The sequence below is a fragment of the Cyprinus carpio genome, unplaced genomic scaffold (assembly GCF_018340385.1).
Source record: "Cyprinus carpio isolate SPL01 unplaced genomic scaffold, ASM1834038v1 S000006461, whole genome shotgun sequence".
Classification (NCBI taxonomy): domain Eukaryota; kingdom Metazoa; phylum Chordata; class Actinopteri; order Cypriniformes; family Cyprinidae; genus Cyprinus; species Cyprinus carpio.
The window spans coordinates 98,971-123,518 of record NW_024879141.1 but is presented as its reverse complement, the minus strand read 5'-3'; the positions used below and the strand labels follow the sequence as shown (position 1 = coordinate 123,518).

Here is a 24,548-nt window from a genome sequence, read left to right as displayed (position 1 = left end):
TTCCCAGACTGCAATGTCATCTCAGATCTGGCCCACATGTGGCCCACATGGATTTCACGCAGGCCAGATGTGGGCCGGATCTGGTCCAACACTATATTGCTGTCTGGATTACTAAAGCACGTCACAAAATGAATATTTGTGATTATAGTAATATACAAGCCAATAATTTGAAATATTAAGATTCTGTATGGGTCTGGGCTATATAAGGCTCAGGTGTGGCTCAGATTGGGGGATTCTGGTTTACTTAAGGCTGAGAATTGGTACCAATAATAAAACCTTTTTTGTCCCAGATCAGGGCCAGCTAAGGCTGATTAACTGGTTGAGATTCGGGCCGGTTATGACCCATGTGTGGCCCTAGTCTTTAATCCAGTTCTGGGACACTTCAGGGCCGTCATTCTTAGCAGTACTTGGGCCGAGGGAAAAGTGATTTTGTGGCCCGTATCTGGGCCAGAAGACATTTGCTATGTGGGAGAGAGCAATAGTTGAAATGCATGACATGAAACAATAATCCGACAATTAACTGCTTGAACCAACACTAGATAAAGAGTGAGCATTAAGGAGAAAGTGGGAACAGGTGTCATCGCAAAGCAGCGTGAGCGGTAGACAGAGACGAGCAAAAAGAGAGAGAGGGAGAGAGAGAGAGTGTGTATGGATCTCAGAGGAACATACGAAGAGGTGCGTGTGTATGTGTGTGTGCGTGCGTGCATGTATGTGTGAAAGGATAGAAAGAAAGGGGGAAGATAACCTGACTCGTGACATCTATTAATAATTTTACAAGAACATTGTAAGAATGTTGTTCTAAAATAGTTTTCTCACAACATTGAGAATGTTCATTAAGTGCAAATAACCTCCTAAATATGTTCCAAGAACGTTTTCTATTGACATTATAAAAACATTCATCAAGTGCAAATAACGTCCTGAAGACGTTCCGAGAACGTTTTCTATCGACCTTTAAAGAACATTCATCAAGCGCAAATAATGTCCTGAAGACGTTCCGAGAATGTTGTTCTTAGAAAGTTTTCCATCTACCTTTAAAGAACATTCATCAAGTGCAAATAATGTCCTGAAGACGTTCCGAGAACAATGTTCTAAGAACGTTTTCTATCGACATTATAAGAACATTCATCAAGCGCAAATAACATCCTGAAGATGTTCCGAGAATGTTGTTCTTAGAAAGTTTTCCATCTACCTTTAAAGAACATTCATCAAGTGCAAATAATGTCCTGAAGACGTTCCGAGAACGTTGTTCTTAGAACGTTTTCTATCGACATTATAAGAACATTCATTAAGTGCAAATAACGTCCTGAAGACGTTCCGAGAACGTTGTTCTTAGAACGTTTTCTATCGACATTATAAGAACATTCATTAAGTGCAAATAACGTCCTGAAGACATTCCAAGAATGTTGTTCTAAGAACGTTTTCTAGCAACATTATAAGAACATTCATCAAGCGCAAATAACGTCCTGAAGATGTTCTGAGAACGTTGTTCTTAGAACGTTTGTTCTCAACCTTTAAAGAACATTCATCAAGTGTAAATAACGTCCTGAAGATGTTCCGAGAACGCTGTTCTAAGAACGTTTTCTAGCGACATTATAAGAACATCATTAAGCGCAAATAACGTCCTGAAGATGTTCTGAGAACGTTGTTCTTAGAATGTTTTCTAGCAACATTATAAGAACATTCATCAAGCGCAAATAACGATAGTGACAAAGCTGACTGAATGGCTCATTATGCAGCTCATTATGCAGGCCTTTCCCAGATAGCAAACAGTCATTGAAACTATGCTGAATCAACATTCCGTTGTCAACATTAAGTCATTGAATCAACATCGAACTCTGATGTTGATTCAACATCATTTTGCACCCTGATTTAATACTGAAACAATGTTGAAATTCGGTCCATAGATCAACGGAATTTCAATGGTATTTCAATTATCAGGAATATTGAAACAATGTTGAAATTTCAACTGAACTAAGGATCAACGTGATTTCAATGGAATTTCAATCGTTTTTAAATGTTAATTTTAAATGTAATGCCATAAATTAAATAGTCTGAACATTTGAAATCTTGTTTAAAACACAGAACACACCACACTATTTAAAATCAAATTCATGTTTATTAGCCTCTCTACTCTTTATTTACACTTCATTGTCATCTGATGCCTGCATAAGTTGTCGTCCAGTCCCTCCTGCCCGGTCTGGCGCATAGCGCAGCCACTTTTGCACAGCTTGTGCAAAAGAAAATTGGGTGATGGTAGCTGTCCCCATCTGCTGAGTAAGAGCATCTAAAACAGAAGAAAAAAATCACAATGCAAAAAAAAATAAAATAGCATTTAAGTTAAACATAACATATATTTGAACACTTGGAACAAATTCAGTAGCCTAGGCCTATGATTTTTCAATGATCGGATAAGGCAATAAGTCCTCGTGTTGTAGGTTAGATCATATTTCCCCTATATTCAAAGCACTTTTCAAAACTGCCTGTTCATGGATGTATTCGAATTAAAGGGAGGCAAAAAGGATTAGCTTGCAGTGACCTCTTTCATAAGGAAAATGTATGAGGCCAAGTGACTCTAAAAATGTAATGTTTATTATTTTATTAGTTCAGAAGTAGTTGTTAACTCCACAAATTTAATATAAATAACTGGATACTAGAGTTACCATAGAGAAAAAAAGTTTTGACAAAATAATCATAGACAAAAACCGTTGCATTCAGTTTTTGACAAGGTTTTGGGCTGGAAAACCTTGCTGGCATCTGGCAACCCTGCCGGTCGACAGCTGACATTGCTTCACAACTGAGCTAGATTCACCTGACTCCAATGCTATACTTAGGAATTCAACATGTTCCAGTTCTGCAACAGTGTTGCCTTGCATTTTGGAACCAGTATAGGTTTTCTCATACTGCTGCAGGATTTCTGACTCTGTGGCCCTAAGCATTGATTAAATTTTCCGTCTCTTTGACCAGCGTGATGTCATTGTGCAATTGCAAGTGGTGCAAGTTGTTTGCAGAAATAAAATAAAATGAAATCAAAAATGTTGTTTTCTTACTTGGTGTGCAATAGTGATCTGTAAAAGAACAGAAAAGACAAAAATCTCTGTTAAAAACAGCAATTAAAATTCACAATCATACAGTGTGACTGTACTTTATACATATGTACTCAGGTAACCAATCTGTTATTAAAAATATAAAAACAAAGAAAGTTTCATATAAACAACATAATATACAAATTAAATATACAGTGGTTTATTTTTTTCAGCTACAGTTGATGTAATAGTAGCATTCAAGAAATAAATGTAAAATATAAAAAACGAAATACACTTTAATGTAGGCCTATAAAATACACAATTCTAATTAAAGCTAATGAATTATGCCCCATTAACTGGACTCCCCCGCCCCCTCAGATCACCATAAATGTTAAAGGGATTTTAATGCTAAAATATGCTATTTTTTATGCAGCACTTTCTTCCTATAGTGAATATCAAGCTACAATATATCTGTTTGTCAGCTCAAATGTTTCAGTGGTAGAACTTTTGCCTAGCGTGTCAGAGGTCCGGGTTTGGGTTTTAACCCACACTCGTATGTTTTTTTTTTTTAATTTATTTATTAAAACTGATTATGTTTATCAGTTGTTGTATATCACACAGGGATACGTTTGTGTATATTTATGTTTAGTAATTTTACCGGAACGAATAGACCGTCTCCACAATGGATTGAAGCGCGTGTCCGAGTGCAGACCTTATACAGTTCAGACTGTACACAGCATCCGGGCCACTGATCGCAGCGACAACAAACACTTTGATCACTAAAAAAAAATAATAATAATAATAAAACATTTCAACTCTAGATCGCCTCTTATTAAATTAAACTTATTGTACTAACTTACAATTGATGCTCAGCTAAATAACTGGAGATGTTATATTTATTTGTATTGGTACATTCGTGCCGCAAGATGTTTCTATTATAAAGTACCGGTAACGTTATGATGGCTATGCTATACTTTATTCTGCATTGAATAAAGTAACGTTAAAGGTAAGTCATGTCTTCTGTGTAATTCTGGCCCGCCTCAGTCACTGTTGGTAGCGCTAGGTAGAGCACTATGCTAGCGTTGGTTTTTCGGTCAGAAGAAATAACGGTGCTGTGTTAATAGATTTTCACGACACTTATCAATGGGTACAGACATGTATTTTGAGCTAGCTATCATAGACTGTCATAGACTCATCAATAGACTGGACTCGGAGGTTTTGCTAACTTTATAACATAGAAGACAACCACGAAGTACTTTTGGCAGATTTTGACATAAAACAAAAATCAATTTCAGTGACTGCAGCACTGCGTCGGTTACTACACTAACCATCAAGTTAAAAATCAGCCTAGTATTTGATTTGGTACAATTCATTCATATCGAACATTAAGCAAGCTTACCTGTACGCTTGTGCCAAGGGTCCAGAAATGAGTTGTGTCCGGCGCAGTACGTTGGGTATACCACCCGTTGATCTCCCGGTCAACCAAAAATCGATGGATTTTCAATCATATTTCCCGGTCAACTATATTTCGATATATTTTCAATCATATTTCCCGGTCAACTATATTTCGATGACTTTTCAACAACCGCGTCGTTTCTCTGTCCACTATAAATCAATGACTTTTCAACACATTCAGGGATCACCCGGTAACCAAATATCAATGCTTAATCAATCATAAAGATAACTATAGATCAAATGTTGTTCCAATATTGTTGCCATCAACATTAATAACATCAGGTTTTCATCGATATGGTAATGGTGATTCAACATTTATTTTGCATTGAAATTTCAATATCAACCATAATGATGATTCAGATGGAAAAACAATGTTTATTCAATGTTGGCTTGCTGTCTGGGTTGTCTTCTCAGGTGTGAATTCATGATAGTTGACGCCTACTCGCATATGACTTTTACCAACAAAAAGTGTCTTAGAAAATTTAAATCAATATATTGTTTTCTGTAAGTGAGTAAACAAGATGATTTTCACATCATTTAGAAAAAAAAAATTCTAAGCTACAAGCTCCTGTTCTCAAAAGTCCTGGGAACCAATTTTCTGTATGTGTTTTATTGCCTTATTCAAGTGACTTAACATTTGTAGTTTTTCACTAACCACGCTGTGGTGTTCTGAGTTAGCTTCTAGAGGGAGCTCTTGGTTTGAGTGAAGGTGAAGAGAGCGATAAGAAAAGAAGTGAGATGTAAGTGGAAAAATAAAGAAGGTTACACACAGTTCGAGACGGAGTGCATTTGCTTTTAATTGAGACACTCAACATATTGACGACGAGGATGGCTTTGAGTCTGAGCCAACCTGCCCCATTCCTGCAAACACCGGGTGAACCACCCATTCTGTTCAAAGCGTGGATCAAAACTTTCGACAATTTTTTGCTGGTCCTGGGCGAGGAGCTGCCTAATGCGAGGAAGCGCGCTCTTCTAATACACTGCCTCAGAGCCGAGGGTCAAAGATTGTTCTACACCCTGACCGTGAGATGATACGTACGCTTCTGCTTTGAGTGCAATAAGGGAGTTTTTTGTTCCTAAAGTTAATGTGGTTGCTGAACGTTACCGCTTCCGCCAACGAAGCCAACGCGTGGGCGAGACTACAGATCAGTATGTCGCTGCACTACGTGAACTGGCTGCCACCTGTGAATTCGGCGCGATGGAGGACGAGTTGATACGCGATCAGCTGGTCGAAAAGACTAATTCATCTCGCATTAGAGAACGGCTGTTGCTGGAAGTGCCACTCGACCTTAAGAAAGCTGTGACTGTCGCCCAGCAAATTGAAACTGCTACGGCAGAGGCAAAAGCAATGATTGCGTCATCCAACAGTTCAGTACAAGCAGTGCAACAACATAACACGGTTCGAAGGAGCAAAAGTAAAGTCAACGCCTCGCGGGGACCTCCGAAATTTACCTGTGCACGTACTTGCTACCGTTGCGGATCTGAGCAGCACTCAGCTAATTTTCCCGGATGCCTGGCAAAGAATGCGGTGTGCAGGAACTGTAACAAAACAGGGCATTTTGCAAAGATATGTCGCGGAAACAAACGGGTGAGTGAAATTACAGTACCTGAAGTGACTGTGTTAAATATTGAACATTCTGCTCGTGACTGTGGCAAAATAATGTGCACAGTACAGATATGTGCAAGCACAGGACAAACACGGGACATTCAGTTAATGGTGGACACGGGATCGGCAGTGTCCATATTACCGATGTCCATTTACTCTGGATCTTTCAGTCAAGCACCCCTTTCACCACCGAAACTCAGTCTAGTTAGTTTTGGGGGCGATGCAATTGAAGTGAAAGGATGCCTGCCAGCCAGCATCTCGTATGGACGCCATTGCACTACCACAGACTTATACATTGTTCAAAAGGGATCAGCTGTGCTAGGCAGAGACCTCTTTACTGGACTGTGCTTACAAATCTGTGATGGTCAGGTCACTACGGACCAGTGCACACATACTGCCTTAGCTATAGATGCAAAGTCAGAAAACAGGCTGGGATGTGCAAGAGGATTTGTGCACCGTGTTCACGTTCGGCCTGGTATTCAGCCTGTGCAGCAGAAACTGAGGCGGTTACCTTTCTCAATTCGCGACGAGGTGTCCAAGGAACAACAGGATGTGATCGAGCCTGTGGATGCATCTGAGTGGGTTTCCCCAATAGTTGTCTCTAGAAAAAAAGATGGGGGGATTCGGCTCTGTGTCGACTTACGCGAGCCTAACAAGGCAGTGGTAGTAGTCAGCTTTCCTCTTCCACATATGGAGGAGATGTTTGCAAACCTGTGTGGAGCAACAGTGTTTTCCTCATTAGACCTCCAAAGTGCATATCACCAGGTAATGTTGCATGAGGACAGTCAAAACCTTACAGCGTTTGTCACACATGATGGGCTATTTCGTTTCAAAAGGGTTCCATATGGACTGGCCTCAGCTCCAAGTTGCTTCCAGAGGATGATGTCTGAAATCCTTAAAGGTCAGTCTGGAGCTCATTGTTACTTGGATGACATCATGGTTACAGGAGCAACGTTCAAGGAACATGATGAAAATCTACAAGCCGTGCTGCAGCGAATTGATAAAGCAGGCCTCAAATTGAACATGGCAAAGTGCCATTTCAGAAAAGCAGAACTGTCATTCCTGGGTCACACCCTGTCTGAGAAGGGATTACAGCCTGATGCTTCCCATGTCTCTGCAGTGTCCGATGCACCACCTCCTGCTGATGGGGTTAGCCTTCGTTCATTTCTGGGTCTCACATCCTGGTATTCTAAATTCATACCAAATTATGCTACAGTAGTGGAGCCATTGCGTGTGCTTTTACGAGGCTCTACTCCATTCATCTGGTCACCTGAGGCTCAAGAAAGCTTTGAGACTGTTAACCCTCTGGAGTCGATTAACGCGTATACGCGTTTTGGGGTATTTTCTCCTGATAACCCCGAAAAGAACTTAAATTACACTTTCAGTTTTGATCGTACAGAGAAGAGCAATACATCAATCGAATCTGTAAAGGGTCTACTTTTTTTTGTATACAGACATAATAACAACAAAACTTTGTGCACTTATAAAATAAAGATAACAAACAAGGAGTGCTGTCTGCAGCCTTTGTCTGCGCTGATCTTCAGATACAAATGCGTCATTAAAATGAACTGTAACTCAGTGAATACTCAACGAAGAGACATGAGAAGAGATATCTATAGAAAGCCTGACATGTCTACTTTTAAACTAAACGAGTGCTGCTGAAAACAAATATTCTGTGATAAAGTAATCCATATGAAAACAACCCCGATGTCCGTTTTTCACGTCTTCCTTCATTATCTTCTAATGCGACCACGCCCCCACGCTGAACGTGCTTTTGAGATTCAAATGTTTCACTGAAGCGCGCAGCTTTTGAATACGCCCACACAACAGAAGACAACGCAGCGAGATTGTTCTTCAAGTTTTTTTTTATTTTACTGTTTGCTTCGCGATGAGAGGAATAAAACATAATTCACCCCCAAAAAGATGTGATGTGGTTGAGGATTTGAGATTTGGATTTCCTCAGAAAAAAGAGAATGAAGCTCTTTATTCAGCAGAGATCATAAACATGAGTAAGTCTCTTTTTATTTATTTATATACTTGTACTAGTTTTCACATAACGTGTAAACATTTTACTAGTTAGACTTTTTCCAAAGACTTTTTCCAAACTATAATTCCTGACTAAATGTATAATCAAGTGAAATATATGAAGTTTCAATAACAATATACACTACTATACCATTCAAAAGCTTGATGTACATAATATAAATGTAACAATAAATGTAACTGTAACAAATGTAACAATCATTGGCTGTTCTTTCAATTTATCCCCCCCTAAAAAACCTAAAAAAAAATTCTCAGCTCTTTCAACATTAATAATAATAATAATAATAATAATAATAATAATAATAATAATGATAATAATAACAATAAATGTTTTTTTTGTAGAAAATAAGATTGTTAAAAGGATTTCTGAAGGATTGTGTGACTGGAGTAATGATGCAAAAAATTCAGTTTGAAAGTCAGCTTTGATTGTTCCTAATAAACTGTTTAACTGCACTCACAGTGAATATTACATTATGTTGTGGGATAATTAAATATATTCTAAATAAACTACAAACATAAAATTATATACAGTTATTTTGTCCTCACATTCTTTCTTGTAACTCATCCCTCTCAGTGACACAGCTGACTGAATGGCTCATTATGCAGGCCTTTGTCTTCTCAGGTGTGAATTCATGATAGTTGACGCCTACTCGCATATGACTTTTACCAACAATAAGTGTCTTAGAAAATTTAAATCAATATATTGTTTTCTGTAAGTGAGTAAACAAGATGATTTTCACATCATTTAGAAAAAAAAAATTCTAGGCTACAAGCTCCAGTTCTCCAAATTCCTGGGGAACCAATTTTCTATATGTGTTTTATTGCCTTATTAAAGTGATTTTAACATTTTTAGTTTTTCACTAACCTACCACGCAAACATTTTTTTTTCTCAAAAACACAATCATGTACATACATAGCATGCTGCTACACAGAATTACAGTATTTAAGTGTGCTGGTTAAAGTGATATTTTACTTTAGCCATTTAGATATTTATAAGAAACTGAAAAAAGCACAAATGTCAGGGCATGACAAAACTTCTCCAGGCCCCAAAAATACCCTTAGACTCCAGAGGGTTAAGAGACTGATCGTGCATAGTGCTGCCCTTGCGCTTTTCAATCCAGAACTGCCTACTATAGTCACCACAGATGCTTCAGACTATGGTATAGGAGGTGTTCTTACCCAGATACATTCAGATAACATGGAGAGAACAGTGGCTTTTGCTTCACGCACCCTTACCGTAGCAGAACGGAAGTATTCCACAGTAGAAAATGAGGCACTAGCATGCGTTTGGGCCACACAGCTAGGCTGATGGCATTTACCTACGATATTCAGTATAAGACTGTCTATCTCGCTTACCACTCCCTAGCACTGAACCTAGTTTGGAACATGATTTAGAAGTCATAGCTCTCACGTCTACGCTCACTGCAATAACCAGCACTGAGTTCAAAGCAGCATGTGATTCTTGCCCTATCCAAGCTGAGCTACGCAGAATGCTCACCTCAAAATGGCCAAAGTGCGCAAAGGCACTGGATCATGCTTTAAAGCCGTATATTTTCAAGTGCGCCATGAACTTTCACTTCAGGATGGTTGTGTGGTGCGGGGAACCACACGCCTCCTGGTTCCAGAAGGTCTCCAGCCCAAGTTCATTGCACTCGCACATGATACACATTAGGGCATTGTGAGGACAAAAAGGAGGCTGAGAGAGCTCTACTGGTGGCCTGGCATAGACAAACAAGTAGAAACAGCTGTCAAGGCTTGTGTCACTTGTCAGTTACATGACAAATCAGCTGTCATACATACCACTCCTCTCCAACCTGTACCTTATCCTACTGACGCCTGGGAGAAAGTGGCCATAGACATCATGGGTCCTTTTGATGCAGCACCTGCTGATTGTCGTTTTCTGGTCACTTTGGTGGACTATTACAGTAAGTGGCCTGAGATAGCATTTGTCTCACATCCTACCACCCAGGCCGTGAAACAGTTTTTGTCTACAGTGTTTAGCAGGGAAGGGAATCCGAAAGAGTTGATTTCTGATAATGGAATACAGTTCACTTCGCACGACTTCAGGCTGTTCTTGCAAAACAGAGGAATCTTACACAGGACATAATCTGTATATTATCCAAGAGCAAACGGGGAAGTTGAACGTTTTAATCGCAGCTTAAAGGATAGTTTACAAACTGCTTCACTGGAAGGAAGAGGGTGGAAGGAGTTCACCAAAGACTTTCTGCAGGCATACCGTGCAACGCCACATGCTACAACACAGTGCACACCAACTGAACTTTTGCATGGGAGAGCCATGTTAACCAAACTTAACGTCTCAGGTCTTTGCTTGCCACCTGCAGGCAAAAGGTCCACACCTCACCAGCTTGCCTCACACGTGAGAGATAAACAGAAAAAAATGAAACAGTACAGTGACAGAAAATGCAGTGCAAAGCATGTTTCATTTCAGTGTGGATCATATGTCCATGTAAAGAAACCCGGAAGTGTGCCAAAGACCCAGTCTAAATTTGGAAAACCCCTAAAGGTTGTGGGTAAGAAAGCGTTGTACACATACAAGTTATCAGATGGACGATGCTGGAATGCATCCCACCTGGCACCTGCACTTGCTCAATACAGAGCAGACGAGTCCAGTGAACTGCCGTTGTTTGACTCTGGGGATACTAATCCTGCAGGGGGTGAACAACCTGTAGTAGTTACACCGGCCTGTTCGGAGCAGGCATGCACCCGCATGGACTCAGGATTATGTAATGTGAAATGTGCTTTATGCATTACTAGTACACAATAGGTGTCTACACAGAATAAGGAAAAGAATGTTCTTGCTATTTTGTGATTATTGTGTTTGAGCACTGTTATGTCATGCTTATACCAAGTGTTTGGAAACTGGATTACTGTACCACTATTCGTTCAGTAAGGGTTGTTTGCAAATCAATGTTGGGATTGAAAGGTTGCAAAGAAAGAAAAAAATCAATAGTAACTTGTACATTAATTGTTAACTAATTGCACTGCGACTTTGTCCCTATAGTATAATTGTTCTTAAGAGAGAGGGATATGTGGTGTTCTGAGTTAGCCTCTAGAGGGAGCGCTCGGTTTGAGTGAAGGTGGAGAGAGCGATAAGAAAAGAAGTGAGATGTAAGTGGAAAAATAAAGAAGGTTACACACAGTTCGAGACGGAGTGCATTTGCTTTTAATTGAGACACTCAACACACGCATAAAAAATTTTTTTTCTCAAAAACACAATCATGTACATACATGCTGCTCACATATTATTATAGCCCAGTTTGTGCTGATTACAGTGAGATTAGACTTTAGCCATTTAGATATTTATAAGAAACTGAAAAAAGCACAAATGTCAGGGCATGACAAAACTTCTCCAGGCCCCAAAAAATACCCTTAGACTCCAGAGGGTTAAAGAGATGGGTCTTTAATCTAGATTTAAACCGCAAGAGTGTGTCTGCCTCCCGAACAATGTTAGGTAGGTTATTCCAGAGTTTTGGTGCTAAATAGGAAAAGGATCTGCCGCCCGCAGTTGATTTTGATATTCTAGGTATTATCAAATTGCCTGATTTTTGAGAACGCAGCGGACGTGGACGATTATAATGTAACAAGAGCTCGTTCAAATACTGAGGTGCTAAACCATTCAGGGCTTTATAAGTAATAAGCAAGATTTTAAAATCTATATGATGTTTGATAGGGAGCCGGTACAGTGTTGACAGTAAGAACTCTAGCTGCTGCATTTTGGACTAACTGGAGTTGGTTTACTAAGCATGCAGAACAACCACCCAAAAAAGCATTACAATAATCTAACCTTGAGGTCATAAACACATGGATTAACATTTCTGCATTTGACATTGAGACCATAGGCCATAATTTAGATATATTTTTGAGATGGAAAAATGCAGTTTTACAAATGTTAGAAACGTGGCTTTCTAAGGAAATATTGCTATCAAATAGCACACCTAGGTTCCTAACTGATGACGAAGAATTGACAGAGCAGCCATCAAGTCTTAGACAGCGTTCTAGGTTATTACATGCAGAGCTTTTCGGTCGTATAATTAACACTTATGTTTTTTTCAGAATTTAGCAGTAATAAATTAATTGTCATCCAGTTTTTTATATCGACTATGCATTCCGTTAGTTTTTCAAATTGGTATGTTTCACCGGGCCACAAAGAAGTATGGCTGAGAGTTTCATCAGCATAACAGTGAAAGCTAACACTGTGTTTCCTGATGATATCTCCCAAGGGTAACATGTAAAGCGTGAAGAGTAACGGCCCTAGTACTGAGCCTTGAGGTACTCCATACTGCGCTTGTGATCGATATGATACCTCTTCATTCACTGCTACGAATTGATGGCTGTCATATAAGTGCGATTTAAACCATGCTAATGCATTTCCATTAATGCCAACAAAATGTTCTGGGCCCGGTTTCCCGATAACGCTCACTCTTAGCGCGGTAAGAAGACTCGAAAGATATATCTTACCAAAGTTGTTTATGTTCCTAAGTGTGTTCCCCGAAGTGTCCATTAGGAAGCTTCTTATCACACTGCCTCTTACGTTCGATGTTATAAAGGTGCTGTCCCAAGTGAAGGTGCTGAATTAGTTGTCATCGATTGCTCAGGAATCGATTTTCCACTTCACGCAAAGATGTATTACGGCGTTAAGAAAGACAACACGTTCTATGCAAACGAAACATTCCTCAAATTATTCCAGTAACATTTATTTTAACATAGTTTAAGTTATCCGTAAAATATAGACTATTAATTAAATTATTAAATTGTCAGTAATATGTTCACACGATATGTTGTGATGGGTAGACGAACCGGGTATCCCTCGCTAATCATCCACCCTCCTTATCCCGTTGTTCCACTTGTGCAGCTTCTTTACATGGGTTTAATGACTTCTAAAAATTATGTAATACACTTTTATATTAATGGTAAGGTACTTTACAATCAGAATTGATTGGCAAGCAGCTGCAGTTACTTATGTTTAATGCGGTATTGATTGCCATTGGTTAATGTTTTCAATAAAAGGCAACCTATCTACAATGAACAGAGAGAGAGTTAGATACAGAATATGGTGGGAAAGCAACGTAAAAAAAGGGCACCAAGCTTCTCATAAGAGGAACTTGAAGTTTTGCTGGACGAGGTGAGCTTGCACAAAGTGACACTGTTTTCCAGCTTTCGGAATAACTTGTGCAACAGCAACAAAAAGGAGCTATGGAGCGACATAGCAAGGAAGATGGCTGCCTCCGGATCAGGCACACCAAGGTCCTGGCAGGACGTCAGGAAAAAATTGCATGATTTTTCAAGCCAGGTTAAGGTGAGAGGTTCTGCTGTCCGTAGAGACCGGGCGAGGACAGGTGCGGGGACCAGTTCGGTGCAACCCTTAACAGCACATGAGGAGAAGGCACTGGCGATCATGGGTGACACAATCTCACATGGAATCCCTGGGGGGATTGACGTTAGAAGAGGTGACGCTGAACAGGCCTCATGTTCTAGGTCATCGCCACCCCCCAATGTGCCATGCTCCCCAGACACCGAGCCACCTGCAGCACTCTCCTCACCTGGCAGCACCGAGCCGGAAGGTTGCACTATGCCACCACCTCCCGTACACACATCTTCGCCAGGACTTCGCTACACGACATTACGACGTCGCTCCACAATCTCACCATGTCGGTGTAGTGAAGAGTTGGTGATCATTGAAAAGGAGAAGTTGGTTGTGTTGCGGGACATTCAGCGACAGTTGACCGAAGCAAATGAGCTCGCTCGCCAGTCTCTGGAGCTGAAGAGAGCCAAGCTGGAACTGGCCAAGCAGCAGCATGCCCTAGCAGAGGCACAATTCAACAGGCCCTCAATCTCTGTACCAATCTTGCTGCCAGCTGAAGGTGAGCCAGTTGTTGTTCTTGGTTCTTGCGGTTTTGATGTTCCTTTCCTCACAGTTCCTAATCTGATTTTGGTATGTGTTTGTCTTTATAGATGCTGAGCAACAGTCAACACAGTGACCGTGTCTGTGTATGTTTGTATCCGCATTTTCATTAAAAATACTTGATCATCAACAAGATTGTATGTCATTCTGTCATCCTTAATGAGTCAACAACTGATTCTCTGTTCCAATCTGCCATTGGAAACCTATGCATAAAATCTTGCTCTATCTATGAGATACCTTATTTATCCACAAGGAAATTAAGCAGTGTCAATCTAAGTGCACATTCAGATATAAAGGCTCATTTGAAGATGCTACGTAAAGACATTAGTTTGTAATGTACATTATCTGTGTGTCTGGCGACGCGTAAGGCTATGCATGAGGCAAAGCAGTGGAAAGGGAATCCTCTGACAACCATGTGACCTGCATTCAATGCCCAATAAATGAATGAAGATGAATCAGCAATGTGACGTGGTAATTTGGGCATATATCAACTTTTGACTCAGAAATTCTAACATGTAGGCTCCTTCGCCAACCTTAAGAGAAGCATGTCAATGATTGGTGTTGCATAGAGCACTTATGGAATGGACACAATGGCATGATAGAGTAAAGGTTTAAGAGCTTTGAGGCTTCATGCGCAGTCCTCCTGCCGACTTGTGCAGGCACCGAAAGCGCAGCTTCCAGATGCCAATTGCACACTCGACAACGTTGCGCATGCGAACGTGTGCAACATTGTAGGCTCTTTCAGCCCGAGTCTGTGGGTTTGTCAGCGGTGTGAATAAGTATGTTCTCAGAGGGTATCCACTATCCCCGAGGAACAGGCTCTGACCAAACCCCTCTCTCTCCGCTTGTTCACCCACGGCAGAATTGGCCAAGGCAAAACTGTCGTGGGTGCTGCCTGGCCACCTTGCCACCAGGTCGGAGATCACACCCCTATGGTCCACTATAACCTGCACATTTATGGCCGCGTATCCCTTTCGCGATATGTACGCCTGATCAATCACTGATGGATTTGCGATAGGGATGAGTGTGCCATCCACCAGGCCCAAGACTCTGGGGATGCCAGCAATGGCATGACAGCCCTGGTGCACCTCCTGGACCTCCTGACGTGTTCCTGGCAGCCGGATGTAATCCCCGGCATGGCGCAGAAGGGCGTTGGTGACAGTGTGGATGCACCTCCACACCGAGGTCTTGCTTAGGCCATAGCCCTCTCCCACGACCTCGATGAAGCTCCCTGTAGCAAAAAACCTTAGCGCTGCAAGCAGCTGGACTTCAGGGCTTAAAGCAAAATTCCGCCGCGTTAGCCTGGCAAGCGCAGGTCTGAGAAGGTCCAGCAGCTCCATAATGAGTTGCCTTGGGAGGCGAAAATTTTTTAATATAGCCACGTCAGGCAAAATGTCAAAAGGGCTTAAGTTTTGCCGAATAAAAAAATTTACATGGACTAAACGGCTCCGCGGCCGGCGCCGTCTTTGATTCAAAACAAGGACATGTTGGATCGCTGCCATAGTTGGTCGCTTACTGGACACCACCATGCTTACCCATTTATAGATCTTAGCCATTTAGAGCCAAATTGTTTGCCAGATTTTAATTATCACAAGTGATTGCCAATTTAAACGCTTTAATTACATTACGAAATAGCCTAGGCTAATTACCACCATATTAGTTCTGATACCAAATAAAGTCAACTTCATAAATAGGCCTGTATCCATTGCGAACATATTTTATTATTAGTCTTAAAATGTCCATAACATAAAATCATTTTTGAGCCACAACATTGTCAACATACCATAGTTGGACTTGTACTGCGCTTCGCTGATTTCTAAAGACTGCTGCAAAGTGGCGGCGACTAGCGTCTCGAGCTCAAACAACGCTAATAGAGAGCTTAAGAATGGTCCAGACCAACCTTACGAAAGTGTGACTTACAGAAGATATACTTAGCGTACGAACGTGTCGGGAATCGTGCCATAACATTAAGAGAGAGGTTAAGGAATAGGTTAAGAACTACTTAGCGATAAGAATGTTTTGGGGAACCAGGCCCTAGTCTATGCAAAAGAATGGTGTGCTAATAGTGTCGTACGCAGCACTAAGATCCAATAGCACTAATAGAGAGACACAACCACGGTCAGATGATAAGAGCAGGTCATTTATAACTCTAAGGAGAGCAGTCTCTGTATTATGATACGGTCTAAATCCTGACTGGAAATCCTCACAGATACCATTTTTCTCTAAGAAGGAATATAATTGTGAGGATACTACCTTTTCAAGTATCTTGGACAGAAAAGCGAGATTCGAGATCTGTCTATAATTAACTAGTTCTTTGGGGTCAAGTTGTGGTTTTTTGATGAGAGGCTTAATAACAGCCAGTTTGAAGGTTGTGGGGACATATCCTAATGACAATGAAGAATTAATAATAGTCAGAAAAGGATCTATGACTTCTGGAAGCACCTCTTTTAGGAGCTTAGATGGAATAGGGTCTAACATACATGTTGTTGGTTTAGATGATTTAACAAGTTTAGACAATTCTTCCTCTCCTACAGTAGAGAATGAGTGTAACTGTTCCTCAGGGGATCTATAGTGCACTGTCTGATGCGATACTGTAGCTGATGGCTGCATGGTTACAATTTAATCTCTAATAGTATCGATTTTAGAAGTAAACTAGTTCATAAAGTCATTACTGGTGTGATGTTGGGAAATGTCAATACTTGTTGATGCTTTATTTTTCGTTAATTCAGCCACTGTATTGAATAAATACTTGGGGTTATGTTTGTTTTCTTCTAAAAGAGATGAAAAGTAATCAGATCTAGCAGTTTTTAATGCTTGTAGGTTACTTTCCCACCAAGCAATATGAAATACCTCTAGTTTTGTTTTCCTCCAGCTGCACTCCATTTTCCAGGCAGCTCTCTTTAGGGTGCGAGTGTGCTCATTATACCATGGTGTCAGACTGTTTTCCTTAACCTTGCTATGGAATTCGGATACATCAGGAAGATTACTTACAAAGCAGTCTTTTGTGGTAGAAGTGATGGTTCTACCATACTTGTAACAAGAAGTAGAATTTACAGTTTTAGCTATATGAAGTTTGCACAAAACTAAATAATGATCTGAGATATCATCGCTTGGCTGCATAATTTCAACACCATCAACATCAATTCCATGTGACAGTATTAAATCTAGGGTATGATTTTGACAATGAGTAGGTCCTGAGACGTGTTGTCTAACCCCAATAGAGTTCAGAATGTCTATAAATGCTGATCCCAATGCATCTTTTTCATTATCAAAATGGATATTAAAATCACCAGCAATTAAAACTTTATCTGCAGCCAGCACTAACTTGAATATAAAATCAGCAAACTCTTTAATAATGTCTATATGGTGCCCTGGTGGCCTGTATACAGTAGCCAGTACAAACAGTACAGGGGATTTATCATTAACATTTGTTTCTCTGGATAATGTTATATGAAGCACCATTACTTCAAATGAGTTATACTTGAAGCCTGCCCTCTGAGAAATACTGAACATATTGTTATAAATTGTAGCAACACCTCCCCCTTTACCTTTTGGACGTGGCTTATGTTTATAACAGTAATCATGGGGTGTAGACTCATTTAAAATAATGTAATCATCAGGTTTTAGCCAGGTTTCTGTCAAACAGAGCACATCTAGATTATGATCATTGATCATATTATTTACAAAAAGTGCTTTCGTAGAAAGGGACCTGATATTCAATAAGCCAAGCTTTATCATTTGTTTATCCGTATTGCATCTGTTTTTTATTTGTTGTACCTCAATTAAATTGTTGCTCTTAAATTGGTTTGGGCGTTTTTTTGTATTTTCTAGTTCGGGGAACAGACACAGTCTCTATGGTGTGATATCTAGGTGAAAGAGTCTCTATGTGCTGAGAATTAACTGACTTCTGTAATGTGAGGTGGCTAGCAGGCGGTCGGTTTAGCCAGTCTGTCTGCTTCCTGACCTGGGCCCCAGTTAGTCAAGTACAAACTGTAAGACTATGTGCCATATTTCTAGATAGAAGAGCGTCACCACCCCAGGAGGGATGAAGACTCTTTTCAACAGGTCAGGTCTGCCCTAAAAGCTTGTCCAATTGTCTATGAAACCTATGTTATTCTGCGGGCACCACTTAGACATCCAGCCATTGAGTGATAACAATCTGCTATGCATCTCGTCACCACGGTAAGCAGGGAGGGGACCAGAGCATATTACAGTGTCTGACATCATGCTTGCAAGTTCACACACCCCTTTAATGTGATTTTTAGTGATCTCCGACTGGCGAAGTCAAACATAATTAGCGCCGGCGTGATTAACAATCTTACTGTATTTACGTTTAGCATTAGCCAGCACTTTTAAATTTGCCAAGATGAAAGTGAAAGTCGTGACATTTGTCAAGTAACCCATACTCGAAATTGGTGCTCTGCATTTAACCCATCCAAGTGCACACACACAGCAGTGAGAAGTGAACACACACCCGGAGCAGTGGGCAGCTATATCCAGCGCCCGGGGAGCAACTGGGGGTTCAGTGCCTTGCTCAAGGGCACTTCAGCCATGGGTATTGAGGGCGGAAGAGAGCGCTGTTCATTCACTTCCTCCCACCTACAACTCCTGCCAGCACCGAGACTCGAACCTGCGACCTTCAGGTTACAAGTCCAAGTCTCTAACCATTAGGCCACAGCTGCCCCCCATAATGTCAGGCGCGCTGGCTCCCGGTAAACATTGGACTATGATGGCTGGTGTCTCTATATTCACGTTCCGTACAATAGAATCTGCAATAACTAGAGCACTTTGACCAGGTTTCTCAGTGGGTGCATCACTGAGTGGGGAGAACCTGTTTAATGTATTGATCGGAACAGAAGAGCGGTGTTTTGAGCCATGACTATGCCGCCTCACTGTCACCCAGTTGCCATGCTGCGATGGCGCTGTTACCGGAACCGAACAATGTACAGGACTCCCTTAGCTAGACTCGCCCAAAGCCATATCTAGAGCCCTCACATTCTTACTGTCCTCAATTAAAGTTTGGATGTGTGTCTCTAATTCTGAAATCTTCTCTGTCAGCCTAACTCTTTCCCTGCATTTATCACATGTGAATCCCTCGTCACCGACAGAGATAGATAAACTATATATGTGGCAAGCAGTGCAAATAACAATAGCAGGAGAAGCCATTACTCACCATGCTTTATGAAAGATTCTTACCACAGTTGTTTGATGAACTTGTGAAAAACTGGAGAGAGAGAGTACCGAGAGAGAGGAGAGGAGAAAAGAAAACAACGATAGGCACGAATGGAAACACTAATGACAAGCTAACGAGTGCTAAGGCGATGCAGGTGCACTGCACTCGCGGATTTAAAATAAAAGTAAACGATCAAATTAATCAGATTAGATTGATAGATAATATCAGAAATGTGGTGGGAATTAAGTTATAATTTATCACTTTAAACAACAGAGAGTGATAGTAAGATAAAGATTCTACAGAAAAACAAAGCTACACGGAGCTACGATCACAAAACCGCAGCAAGGCAAGCAGGAAGCAGGAATAACACTGTCCAACAGCGACACCCGCAGGACTCATCTGCTCATCTGCTCAGACGCATTATATAATGCATCACTAATAAAATTTGGATAATATTATTTCTTGTTACAATCTCAGTAACGCAAGTTACAACAACATATTTTTGTGTCATAAATTTATTTTGTCTATTTTTTTGTTGCTGTAATTCGATGGTTGAGATGACTGCAGAGACGGATTCTACATTTGTGAGATGGACATAGGCTACTCCCATTGTTTTCAGTTCATTAGAGAAAAGGACGAGAATGCTTAGTCAAGTGCAATGTGCGACACTGTTATGGTTATGATCTGTTTTGGTTTAGTTTGTGTCTCCGTTATCCTGCCAAGTTATTTTCCATGGTTTTAGATTAATTAGCTCCAAACCTGTTTAAGTTCTTCTTGATTACGTTCACTGTTTATAAATCCTGTGTTCTCCCCTGATTCCTTTGTCTACTATCGTTTGGATTTGTGTTTGGTTGTGCCCATTCTCTCCTGTGGATTATTAAAAGAACTCTCTCTTTATACTCCTTTGTCGTGCGCTTTGTTTTGCATACCAACATGTAACACAATAGCAGACCCTCAAAAGTGAGTATAGTTTAGTGGCGTTTTTCTTTCTTTTTTGATTCTTTTCTTTTTCCTCCCCTCTCCCGGAATGGACCTGCCAGCTGTCCAGCCCCTATGCCTGGAGCAGTTGGACCGTTCGCTGGAGGACCACACCAAGGACTTTCTCGATCTGGTGTGTCTTACCCACTTCTCAGACCACTCACTCTGTGTTTTTTATTACAACGGCCTGAGCAAGCGGTGTAAGGCACGCCTATCACCGAACGGTCCCAAGGAGGATTTTGCCACTTTCGTGGAGAGGGTTGGAAAGAAATGGACTGTATTACTCCGTCTGCCCTGCCGAGGAGGACATCTCCAGCCCCACTCGTGAACCAGAGATCAGCCAGCCATCATCGCACTGCACGGAGTTACTGCCTGAGCCCACTGCACACAGAGAGCCTAAGCCAGTTGTGACCAAGCCGAGCATCGAAACAGTGCCTGAGCTTCAATCACTGTCTGACCAAGTGCGTGAGCCGGCAACATCGTCTGTTCCCGAGGGAGTTTTGGTGAAGATCGAGGGCTTGGGAAGCCCCGCCCACACTCCCGCCACTGAGGGTGAGCTGCAACTGGTCCCTAGACTACATTATGAGGAACTAATGGACTGTTTTAAAATGGATCTAATAGACTGGTTTGGGGAGGCACTACCCAGTTCTCCTGTGTCTGTTTTGGTGAAGATCGAGGGCTTGGGAAGCCCCGCCCACACTCCCGCCACTGAGGGTGAGCTGCAACTGGTCCCTAGACTACATTATGAGGAACTAATGGACTGTTTTAAAATGGATCTAATAGACTGGTTTGGGGAGGCACTACCCAGTTCTCCTGTGTCTCCACTGGTTCTGCCCAGATCCTGTCCTCCAGTGTTCCCTCCCAGCCTCCCTCTCCAGCCTCCTCTTCCACCTCCCCTGAAACCGTTCAAAATAGTCTAGCTATTGTGTTTATTGTTTGTACATTATAACGTTTAGCTTTATTTACCACTATTCTGAATGTAATAACACGTTTTGTGCTTATGTGTGTTTAACCAATCTACAATGGTAACATTATAATGTAGACCTACCTAAATATGATTTTATAATTTTATGCTATGGTAGGCCTACCTACGGAGCCCCGCACATGACATGCAAGAAAAAATAAATCAATTGTGCGCATAATTTACTAATTCGTTCCCTCAATGTACTAAAACGTGCACACGATTGCTATTGTGTTCCCTCAATTTACTATTGCGTTCCCTCGATTTGCTAAATCGTGCGCACGATTTAGCAAATCGAGGGAACGAATTAGTAAATCGTGCGCACTATTTATAAATCGAGTGAACGGAATAGTAAATTGAGGGAACGCAATAGTAATCGTGTGCACGTTTTAGTACATAGAGGGAACGAATTAGTAAATCGTGCACACGATTTAGCCTACTATTTTTTTCCTGCATGTCATGTGGGGGGCTCCGTACCTACCACATCACCCTCTGGATGTAGCCTAATGAGCAGCAATAAACTAAATTTTAGAATGTCATAGCCTACTTCTGTGGATATATTAGTGAAAGTAACTCAAAAAGTAGTGTAACACATTACAATTCAGAGACAGTAATTATGTTATGTAATTAATTACTTTCAAAATACATCAACTAATATATAATGCATTACATTTTGGAAGTAACTTTCCTAACACTGAATTTAATGAAATTATTTTTTTTTTTTTTTTTTATTATTATTTAGCTATTCATTTTTTGACAAAATTTTTAATAAATGCATACAAATTACAGTCCAGAGATAGCCTATATTATGTTATTATAATGACAGTCCTGTGGTATATTATATTAATTTGTTGGAATGTAGTTTTTTAAAGTGAAAATATTACAACAAATTTATGTAGTCTAATTGGCCAGCGACAGATGCCAGATGCTACAAACAGCAGCAGCTGCCGGAGAAAGTCCTTGGCTACTAGACTGGAGATGCCATCTGAAGTGCCACTACAAGATGCCACAAGCTTTGTGCAGCATATTAGAAACTAATTTCTGTATTAACTGAACACACACACACACACACATATATATACATATAAACACACACATATATATATATATATATATATATATATATATATATATATATATATATATATATATATATATATATATATATGCAACAATTTCAGCTTTCTCTTATGTAGTGGTGAACTAGTGCGGTATAAAGTCAGTTTTAGGTTCGATATTCACCGAACATTCGATTTCACTTGACACTGTTCTATACAGTCGACAGTCCTAAATAAATCACTACCAGTCAGTTTTAACAGTATGCAACCACTTTATATTGACATGAAATATGTATTTCAAAAAACTGTATTGTAGCAGTAAATTTAAACCGGAGAAAGCTTTGAAGCGCTATCACAGCGCTTGATGGGTAAGGGACCGAATGACAATTCCTCCAACTGTGTTAAAAAGTCTGATGTGTTTTAAGCATAATTTAAATAGAACATTTGAATATTACACATTGGCAAACTGTAAAGCTTGTATTACTATTGTTTTTACTATAGCCCTGCAAACATTAATTTTAATAAATTATTGAACTTAGTTTTGTATTGTGAGGTAAAGACAATTATGCAGAGAATATCAAACATAAACTAACTTTATTAACAAGCCTTATGATAAATGCTTATAAATGACAGTCATGTGGTATATAGGGCCCTATTTTAACGATCTGAAACGCAAGTGTCAAAGCGCGAAGCGCAAGTAACTTTGTGGGCGGGTCTCGGCGCTGTTGCTATTTTCCCGGCGGGATAAATGGCTCTTGCGCCCGGCGCAAATCTAAAATGGGTTGGTCTGAAGTAGCTTCATTATTCATAGGTGTGGTTTGGGCGTAACTTGAAATAAACCAATCAGAGCGTCATCCAACATTCCCTTTAAAAGCAGGTGCGCAAGTTCCATTATGGATTGCTACTATTATGGCGTATTTACCAGACACACGCCAGGAGCGGTTCACAGCCGAGGAGACTGATGTTCTTGTAAGAGCAGTGAAAGACAGAAGTTGTGTTGTATGGGGATGGGAGAAACCCACCCAAAATAGCGTCGGTTAAACAGGCGTGGGAGGAAATAGCCACAATTGTTTCATCAGCTGGCATCTCTAGGACGTCGCACCAGTGCCGCAAGCCCTACAATGACATCAGAAGACGGGGAAAGTCCAAGCTTGCCAGCATCAATCGGGCACGCCGTGTAACGGGAGGTGGATCTGCCTCTACTCAGGACCTGACGCCAGCAGAGGACATCGCTGCGTCCACCCTCACCGCTGAAAGCGTTGAAGGATTTGGGGGTTTTGAAATCGGCACCCAATCAGAAACGCAAGCAGTCCAACCCCAAGGTACACAAATTCACATACAAGGTTTCTTATGAAAATATTTTAATCGTTATTTACATGAAAAACATTTAACGCAGCCACACAATAAAGAAAAACAATGTAACAGCTTCGCAGGAAGACCCTGGCCTCGCGAGCCGTGCGCACGGGCCATCTGAGGAGGGAACAGCGCAACCATCAAGGTCCGGACCCACTACACGCCGTGGCAGCATTGCTAGACCGGAGGACCACCCCTTCCTGCAGCTCCAGCAAACCGGATTTGAAATGCTGGAGCGGGAGCTGTCTGGGATGCGGCAAAGTGTGAATGGCCGTCTTGACCGGATGGCGATGTTGCTGCGGCCTCTCGGGCGCATCTCCTCAAGCCTGGAGAGGATTGCTGCAGCCATGGAGCGTGGCCCTTCAAGCGCACCACCACCTCCTGTTGTGCCTCTTCCTCCTTCTCCCACTCCATCTCCATCCACCCGTTCCACCAGGCGCACATCGCGCAATGCCATTCCCGGACCCTCAGGTGTCCGATCCCGCCGTGGCGCGCGTCGCAAAAATACCAGAGGAGGGAAAAAGAAATAAACTTTTTTTTTCTGTTTAAATATTTTTAACCTCATTTTCCATTTGTATTTTTTTTTATCAATTACTGTTTGCTATTGATTTTTCTTTTTGACAAAATACAAAGAAATTTCACAAATAAATACTTTTGAATGTTTTGGACTCGTTCTCTCTGAATCACGAGTATGGTTATATTTTTGCAATGTAGTATAACATTAGACCGAGATAAATTTGCTTACCTCACTATAGACGATGCAGCAGTTCTTCTGTCAAATAAGCTCTCCTCTCCCGTGCTGCTGCTGGGGCATTTGGGTTAAGTGGCATTGGCACATGCAGTTCACCATCACGTCTCCTTAAGTCCTCTAATATTTCCTCATCTATGTCAACAACACAAACTTGATTTATGGAAATGTTGTGTAAAACACAACATGCCACAAAGAATGCTGCGACCTTTTGAGGACTGTACTGT

The 24,548-nt window shown here is 41.0% G+C and overlaps 2 protein-coding genes across 2 annotated transcripts; both read left to right on the top strand.

The window, feature by feature from the left end:
• The first annotated feature begins 13,213 nt into the window (after nucleotides 1-13,213).
• LOC122143608 lies at nucleotides 13,214-14,126 on the top strand. Its single transcript, XM_042754136.1, has 2 exons — nucleotides 13,214-14,009; nucleotides 14,101-14,126. The coding sequence occupies exons 1-2, from the start codon at nucleotides 13,364-13,366 to the stop codon at nucleotides 14,124-14,126; spliced, it is 672 nt and encodes a 223-aa protein (XP_042610070.1). The 5' UTR covers nucleotides 13,214-13,363.
• Nucleotides 14,127-22,080: 7,954 nt separating this feature from the next.
• Nucleotides 22,081-24,103, top strand: LOC109065069 (myb-related transcription factor, partner of profilin-like). The gene is made up of 3 exons (XM_042754135.1): nucleotides 22,081-22,179; nucleotides 23,206-23,542; nucleotides 23,646-24,103. The coding sequence occupies exons 1-3, from the start codon at nucleotides 22,081-22,083 to the stop codon at nucleotides 24,101-24,103; spliced, it is 894 nt and encodes a 297-aa protein (XP_042610069.1).
• Nucleotides 24,104-24,548: the final 445 nt, after the last annotated feature.

Coding starts and splice junctions, on each gene's coding strand:
- LOC122143608 (XM_042754136.1), top strand. CDS start 13,364: ATGGCTGCCTCCGGATCAGGCACACCAAGGTCCTGGCAGGACGTCAGG. Junction 14,010..14,100: donor AATCTTGCTGCCAGCTGAAG/GTGAGCCAGTTG, acceptor TTGTCTTTATAG/ATGCTGAGCAACAGTCAACA.
- LOC109065069 (XM_042754135.1), top strand. CDS start 22,081: ATGCCAGATGCTACAAACAGCAGCAGCTGCCGGAGAAAGTCCTTGGCT. Junction 22,180..23,205: donor TACAAGATGCCACAAGCTTT/GTGCAGCATATT, acceptor GAGCAGTGAAAG/ACAGAAGTTGTGTTGTATGG. Junction 23,543..23,645: donor GCAAGCAGTCCAACCCCAAG/GTACACAAATTC, acceptor ACAATGTAACAG/CTTCGCAGGAAGACCCTGGC.